General features: G+C 32.1%; 1 protein-coding gene across 1 annotated transcript; it reads left to right on the top strand.

The window, feature by feature from the left end:
* The first annotated feature begins 4,180 nt into the window (after positions 1-4,180).
* LOC127715150 (WSC domain-containing protein 2-like) lies at positions 4,181-8,064 on the top strand. Its single transcript, XM_052221172.1, has 5 exons — positions 4,181-4,222; positions 4,480-4,668; positions 5,235-5,359; positions 5,945-6,083; positions 7,833-8,064. The coding sequence occupies exons 2-5, from the start codon at positions 4,500-4,502 to the stop codon at positions 7,841-7,843; spliced, it is 444 nt and encodes a 147-aa protein (XP_052077132.1). The 5' UTR covers positions 4,181-4,222; positions 4,480-4,499; the 3' UTR covers positions 7,844-8,064.
* The last annotated feature ends 925 nt before the right edge of the window (positions 8,065-8,989 follow it).

Raw genomic sequence — 8,989 nt, 5'->3', positions numbered from 1 at the left:
TTTCATGTTCACACAGAACCATTCCATTCTACCAATTACAATTAAATGCTTAATCCATGAAAACGGGGTATAAAAATGCATAAGTAAAATGGTAAACAGGAATACGACAATACGACAAGTAACAGTACACGTAAACCTAGATTGAGGATCACAAATTGCGCTTAAAATGGGAGTGAACTCATGTGTTCTGGAATTGGTCAGCAGTTCCTATTTTACCTATGACTCCGTCTTGTCACAATGTTGTCACAATATGTTGAGGAGTCATATTCGGTGAGAAAACAGACTGTGCATTGTCGCTTGTTTTTAAAGATTGTACATAACCGTATTCATAAACCATGTCAATGTGGATACTTTAACTTAAAACCTGTCCAATAGAATAACCAATTTAATGTGAAACAAAGTTCAGAAAGACTGTTATCGATAGACAATAACAAATTGTCACGTTGAAAACTTTATGCTATGAAATTATGTTTTTCTTCGACTTACAGTTTTTGATTGTCCCATTGGTGTCTTTTCCCTCTTTAAAATCAACCTTATCGTTTTGTTTGTTTGTTTGTTTTTTGTCCTCCGTGAACTTTTTTGAAGAGTTTTAACTTTTGTTTACTACTATGCACTTGTTTTCACTGCATGTAGAATGCTAGTTTATATGCATATAAAAGGAATGTAAAACATTACGAGCTATTTGACCTTTTGGCGTGCTAGGTATTTATAAATCCCGCCATTGTGTTATTGTGCTATGGTCATTTTTTGTATTCTTGTCTCACATGTATGCTTATATGCTTTGCCCATAAAGTGTCTATATGTCATTTTTGTACTGATGTACTCCAATTTTTGACATTTTTACCTATTATTTCAGTTTGTTTTTCTTACACATTTTTATCAAAATAATCAATATAATAGAATTCTATGCAACTGTCATACAAGTGAGAGGTTAAGATAGCGATAAAACCAGGTTTAAAGCAATATTTTCTACATAATGAAATGACTGTACCAAGTCAGGAATATGACAGTTGTTTTCCATTCGTTTGATGTGTTTGAGCTTTTGATTTTGCCATTTGAAAAGGTATTTGTTTTGTTATGAGTTCGGTATTCTTGTTATTTTACTTTTCACCAATATCTTCCCAGAATTCTCAGCTTTTTTTCTGAGAACCCTTGGTTCAATAGTTTCCTTGTATTGTAAGCAGTAACTCTTTATCAAGTTAACCATGAAAGAAAAAGCAAGATTCAACTCGGGGAAATATTCTCCATATGCAATGATGCAGGCGCGTTGGAATGTTGCTACATAGAAACGGAAAGTTCGGAATTTAAATCCTGAAATCCCCCTTTTCTCTTACAGAAGAGTTATTTATCGATCCTTTTGATAATATTCAGGTATGAGTTTATATATGAAGTAGACTAAACGATATCTTTGGTAATCTTTTTTTAATGGGATACATGCGTACAACAAAGTTAATAAACTTGCAATTATTTTAAGTGATGACATCACCTATATAGCGGAACGGCATGTTAATAAATAATACGCTAGCTACCTCCATTGAAAAGCTCATGTGTGCAGTTTGCCTCACGTCAATAAAAGAACAAATGGTCAAGAAAAGGAGCACAGTTTGTTCCAATACGAATGTCGATTGTCTCCTGAAAAAGACGTCATATGAACGTAACGTATAAAAAATCCTTACGGCCTGATTTCCGTAAATAATAATAAACGATGTGCAAATATAATATAAAGCAACACACGATAACCATTGAAAAACAGGCTCCTGACTTGGAACAGGCACATACAGAATGTTATATGGGGTTACATGTTTTTGGGTGACCTACCCTCCACAGCATATGACAGTGGTGTAACAGTGCAACACCAGAACAAACTATAAAAATAATTTATACGTTCAGTGTATGTATTGTTTTTGTTAATATGTCTTTTGATTGAGTTAAGAAATTTCAATTGATATTTTATAGTGTGTCTTTCTATGTTGTGATGTTACACTATTGTTTCAGGTAGAGTGAATGTTGGCGCCTATTAAAACGTTGAAACCGCTGCATTTGTTTGCACCTGTCCTAAGCTAGGAACCTGATGTTCAGTGGTTGTCGTTATTTGATGTGGTTCATAAGCGTTCTCGTTTCTCGTTTTTTTATATAGATTAGACCGTTGTTTTCCTATTTTAATGGTATTACATTAATCATTTTTGGGGCTCTTTTTAGCTTGCTTATCGGTGTGAGCCAAGGCTCCGTGTTGAAGGCCATACTTTGACCTATAATGGTTTACTTTTACAAATTGTGACTTGGATGGAGAGTTGTCTCATTGGCACTCATACCACATCTTCTTATATCTATTGATAAATTAGATTGACACAACACCAGCTAACAAAAATATATAAGACACAAAGTATCGATATCGATATGAGTGTTATCGCAATTATTGAAAGCTAGTTCAAAGACCAAATAAAAATCATGTTTCTAAGACAAAACATCCAACAGTACACATCAAATGAATTTAGGGTAAATACGCCATAAACAGGCAAAGAAAACATGATCGTGTGCAATGCAAAAATATAGGTGTCGACAGAATGTAGGACCACAGTAGATGTTCTTAACTGCATAGCAATATTATTTTTATCATGTTAGCAGCTACCTCTGATCCCTTTCAATCCCGACCAATGGAATTCCAAACAAAACAAACAGTCAACAGTATTAAAACTCACCGACAACACAATCAAAAGTAAAATAGCTATACAAAACACTACCAGGCTTATGATTTTGCTCGGCAAACGCGTTGTCGGTTGTCATAGCGAGCTACTAGAAATGATCATTACAGTTCATGAAACAAATCAAATGTATAAAAAAAGAATTATTATGGATATTTAAGTCTATATATTTATAAACAGATTTTTCAAGCGTCGCCTAAAATATTTTGACAGTGAATACATTGACGCAAAATACACTTACTGTTTCAATATGGTATAATGTTCTATACTATTGCCAAAGAAGTACAAATCAAATAGTCAAGATTTTGCATTAATGTGCCTTTTACCGAATTAAATGTTATTACATGGCTGTATAAAAAAGTGTATATTTCAAGCAAAAATAGCATTGTTTTATAAAATAACGTACGTGCAAACTTCAGCTTAAAAAATCCGGCTATTTGATTGTAAGGCCAATTAGTCTCCAAATCATAACTTGGCTAAAAAAAGGTGGGATATAAAAAAGAAAGAAAACAATTTCATTGCTTTAAAGTTCTAAGTTGGAAATCAAAATAAATTTTCAATAACATAATGTAAGACCCAACAGTAACAGTTTAAACCTGGCTGTGTCATTTAGTGTATATAGATTTATAGAAAGATGTGAAGGTCGCCCTTTAACTTGTTTGGTTTGTTTACAACATAAGCAAAAATTACTAGTTTGAAAATAACGTCTTTTATTCAATTTCAGCCAGTTAGAGTAAACTTCCATATCAGAGATGTCCCATCTCCTCAAATATCATAATATTAAATATGTTACTGAAGACATTTAACGACATTTAGCTTTTGATTTAAATTAATTTCAATTCAAAAGAATCGATTTATAGTAGCACATCTTCTTTTTCCTTCAAATGTTTATGTTTCCTATCGAAGGCCGCTGTTTTTTCCAGGTACTCTGGAGTCCTCAGCCAAAACCTGCCTGTCACAATATAGCCAAGAGTGCTGAAAATGGCGACAAAAACAATAACCAAATCAATCGGACTTCAGAATCAAATATAAATAATTTTAAGAAAAAATTTGCAAAGGAAAATTACATTTGGAAAATTATTAAAAAATAAATAAAGATAATCGGCTTTGAATTTATCAACATGTATATAACATGATCATGTAGTCATTGTCAAAATGCCTGACCCCATGACACGCTATATTCTTGCATACAACATGTAATTCCAGTTCACCAAAGTTATAGAGAACCAGTGTAATTTATTTAAATATCATATGGCAAATTTCAGTAGTTTGAAAAAGAGCTCTTCTTTACGGAGTATAATAACCTTCTTTATATTTATCAAGACAAACAATAATATTTTCCTTCCGGGAAACAATAGATTTGGATTGAAAAATATCTGTGTCATCATTAAATAGGAAACAAAACAAATTATTAAGGTTTAAACACGTTTCCGAAAGGAAATTGACATAATGTATAAATAATCAGTCAAATTGTTTTCATACACCTTTAATCTGAAGTGCTCAGTTAAGCTTTTAACTTGGTAAGTTATTATGTAAATTAATTATCGTAAACCTTTATACACCATGTTATATATTTCAATGCCTTATTAATATTACAGACACATGCTTATCCTGTAATTTATACTTTTCTTTTTTAAAACTATCTACTACATATTGCTAACATTTACAACCATGTTCGACTTTCAAATAAAACATAAATATTTCATTGCAGGATTTATCGCCAATTTAGGTGCTAAGTAAATCTATAAATCTTCACTAATAGTTCTTTGTTTTGCAGCAACAAGTAAAAGAACGAATATGATTGCACTTCTTCAGTTGTGTATTCTGGCTTTGGTGTCTTACTATCAAATAGTCGCTGCTGTTGAGGTGACAATAAATGGACGTGCTCAATTCGATCTTGCTGGTAGCGAATTTGCTGAATATGTTGACCAACAAATAGAACAGTTGAGACAATTCAGATATGAAGGTAAGAGTTGTTGTCTACGTATTACATTAACTTTTTCATGTAATAAAAAAAAGAATTGAAAATAAACATTTCTTTGATTTCAACATATATCAGATTAGAGTGATAAACAATACTTTGGCAAAAACAATATTTTTTAAAAGAGAGACGAAAATACTTAAAGGGACTTTCAAACTCATAAGTCGACAAAAAACTGACAACTCCATTAAATTAGAGGCGATAGAAAGTAACAGATGTTCTAAATTCGTTGATCATTTAGAAATATGGAAACAAAGAGAAATAAACGGAAGTTAATGCATTAATTTCAAGCTCAACAGCGTCGATAGATGTAACGTTTCTTCATATCCATTCATCACCCGACATACGAATCCAGAATGTCCCGACAGGAAATAGGACGCAATTGGTAAATAATTCATTACTTTTTTAAAATTATATAAATCCAACGAACATATATAAATAACTATGAGAGGTGACGAAGTCTCTGTTATTCGTTAAGTCATAATCGAAAAAATCATATAGTATATTTATGATTATTTGCTGATATTGCTAATAATGATGCTTTATTGCAGGTTATATTGGCTGCTTTATTGATAAGCGCAGTAGACATCTGAGGCATCATAAAGGTAACTTCAAAGACATGAATCTGGAGAAATGTCGTGCATTGTGTACAAACTTCGAATATTTAGGCTTACAAGTAAGTACTCATATTCTGTAGGATGTTTTGTAATGTTCTTCTGTTCTGTGTTTCCATATTTTAGTATTTTTCTACAATCAAATTTCTTTTGTCTCTAAATGTGATATAACAAATATAAAAATCTTAGGTACACCAAACAAATTACTTAAAGCCTTTTCAATTTTTTTCTGTAGTTTGAAGTTTGACTATACCAGAAAACATTATTAAACAATATATTGTATTTTGTATATCAAATCTAGGGATTACGTTTATTGTTTAAAAGAGTATTTTCTATGTATTACTTTATAAAGATTATTTTTATGCAATTTAATTTTGCTTATAAAAACTTTTAGAATAGTAATCAAAATTTTACCCTTGACATACTTAAGTATAGTGTTGAAGTATTTTAACTATTAAAGAGCGCAAAAGATTCCTAACGTGTTTAGACCGTATTCGTTATGAGATTTGCCACATTTAATTCCTACTACTACTATCTATAATTGGAGAAGTTGTGTGCAGTTATCCCTACGTTGTGTCTGTTATACTTTCCTGATTGATTTGTCTAATGCAACAGTTGAAATAAATCATAAATATATATGTCAACAGAATAGTGACCAATGCTTCTGTGGAAACAAACTAAATGACAACAACTACCCAGGAGTTCCAGACACCCAATGTTCTAAGAAATGTAAAGGAGAATCTACCAGGATGTGTGGGGCTGGTTGGAGAAATTCTATCTACAGAGGTATAGTTATATATTTTTTTATTTTTATCTTATTTTTGTTGTAATTAAGTTTAATGTGCATCGTAGGATTAAAGGTATGGAGTTGCAAAGAATAGCAACTACGAAAATTATCGACAAAGTATGACATATAATGTCTTTATCGATTTTGACCCTTACCGAATCGACTCGTCGTCCCTCATGAACACATCGAAAGTCGCAGGCAAAGCAGTTTACCTGTATGCTAAACTTTCCAGAATTATAGACAAAGTATGACATATAATGTCTTTATCGATTTTGACCCTTACCGAATCGACTCGTCGTTCCTCATGAAAACATCGAAAGTTGCAGGCAAATCAGTTTACCTGTATGCTAAACTTTCCAGAACACCTGATACTATTACTGTTTTTATAGCAGTTCGTATTGACAAAACATTATACAACACAGTTTTGAGTGTTTGCTGTTCGTATGTCTTTTCTGGTTCTTCTGTTCGGCCGTTTCGTTATTTCTTTTATGGCCCTGCCAACAATGTTGAGTGGATAATTGACGATTGAATTTTGATGGTTTGTTATTTATCTATTAATATCCAGCTTCCTTTTTGTAGACACGTTGAAACGGATTTTTTAACGGGCTAGTTCTCAAGGCAAAGTCTGTAAAGAGACAGATCATCCTTCCCGACAACATAAATCAGACTTAAAGCCGATGAAACAACGTATGCGTAGATGAAAAGCAGCAAATACCAATCATAAATATAAAAATAAGGAGATGTGGTATGATTGCCGATGAGACAACTATCCACCAGAGTTCAATTGAAGTTGACGTAACCAATTAAAGGCATCCGTACAGACTTTAAAAATGAGAATATCCCATACCATATAGTCCGTTATAAAAGGCCCGGACATGAAAAATATGAATCCATTCAAAAGAGAAAACTAACGGTCTAATTTATAATTAAACAATTAACGTAAAACAAATATGATAGACATGAACAAACGATAACAATGAACTACAGTCTCCTGACGTGGCACAGGCACTTACATAATGTGGCGTTTTAAACATGCTTGTGAGCGCTCAACCCTCTCCTGATATGGGACAGTGGTGTAACAGCACGACACAAGAACAAAGTCTGATTTTACATGGTCTGTGATCAAAGTTAACCTTCGGACGAATTTATTAAGTGCACGTGTTGTTTTCATTATCCTCAACTTCATGAACTTCAGGCGAGCATACGGTCATCAAGGTGCAAAAACGGTTACCAAATGATAGTATTAACGTAATAATCTCTTTAACGACTGTAACAAGGAGGAATGTTATATTTGAAATAAGACTGCTATATACTTAAAAACTATATATCAATTGTGTAGCTCTGATAGACACGTGCACTTTCTGTGAACCACTACATATGTATATGAAGGTTTCCTTGTATAACGACAAACGTGATGATTTGAATATTTAGACTAATATCATCTGCATGAAGGGTATTGCATGTTTTTCTTTTTTTTTTTTTTTTGTAATCCCATTCCACAAACCTTTCACCGTTAAGTTGTATGTATTCGTGTTGTGTTTCAATGTTGTCCTTACGTGTTGTTGACAATAGGATTTCAATTTCTGATTAAACTCAATTAGTATGAAAAAAAATCTAGCGCAGGTTAAATGGGACGACTTAATTTTTCTTCAACATTCAATTAATTATGTTAATCATTTGTATTATATTCGTAATTACATAACAACAACTAGAAATATCTGTTTTAATTAATTATATTTTTATTTCAGTTAAACCATGAACATGATGAACTATCTATGAGACACAAGGAAGATATATTAGCATTTATTTTGAACGTATATCGGAAATATAAATTCTTTCATTTTCAAAACGGGTATAAATGTGTCTCAAAAGTGTATATATATATATCTAGTATCGTTTTAAGAACAATGTTAATGAATGCCGGGAAAACATGTTCATATCTGACCATATTTGTTATGAAATAAAACTTACTTTTCATTAGCCATTGGTTTTTGTATTCAATAAGTGAAGTATGAGTTCATTTACCCATTAAATATATACACAAAAACATAATGCTGACGCATTATTTTCATTAACTCACTGTTGATAACTATTTTGTTCTGACCTTCCAAATGTTTTGATTTGAGTGCCACTGGTGTGTCTCATGAAGACGACACGTGTCTGGTGTATCAAATAAAAATGAAAAAAACACGTTATAAATTTCATGCGTCTGAAGCGCTTTTCTGGATTAACCTTCATCAGGATCACTCAAACCCGAATGTTTGAAAGTAAAAAGAATGTATTAAAACTGAAACAGTAGAAGACCTATATGATCAAAAAGGACCCAAAAAATAGCCAAATCCATTGAAGGTCAATTTTGCCTGAAACAGTAAATGTTCATAAATGTAAAGCAATATTATTTATATTATGTTAGCAGTTATCTCTGATCCCTTCAGTCAAACAGTCAACATTATTATACAAAAAAAAACTCATTAAAAATATCAGGCTCATAATTTTGCTCGGCTTACATTATTATGTACTTATTGTCGGTTGTCATAACAAACTAGTAGAAATGATCAGTACAGTTCATAAAACAAATCAAATGTATAAAAAAAGAATTATTATGGATATTTTATATAAATAAGAAGATTTGGTATGAGTGCCAATGAGACAACGCTCCATCCAAGTCACAATGTATAAAAAGTTAATAATTATAGGTCAAAGTACGGTCTTCAACACGGACCCTTGGCCCGCACCGAAAAGCAAGCTATCATGGGCCCCAAAATGACTAGTGTAAAATAATTCAAACAGAAAAACCAACGGTCTTATATATATATAAAACGAGAAATGAGACACACTTATGAACCACACCAACAAACGACAACCACAGAACAACAGGCTCGTGAAAGTCTGTATATTTATAAAC

The sequence above is a fragment of the Mytilus californianus genome, unplaced genomic scaffold (genome assembly GCF_021869535.1).
Source record: "Mytilus californianus isolate M0D057914Y unplaced genomic scaffold, xbMytCali1.0.p SCAF_9, whole genome shotgun sequence".
Taxonomy (NCBI): domain Eukaryota; kingdom Metazoa; phylum Mollusca; class Bivalvia; order Mytilida; family Mytilidae; genus Mytilus; species Mytilus californianus.
The sequence above is the reverse complement of the archived record's forward strand: the minus strand, read 5'-3'. Positions and strand labels throughout refer to the sequence as shown.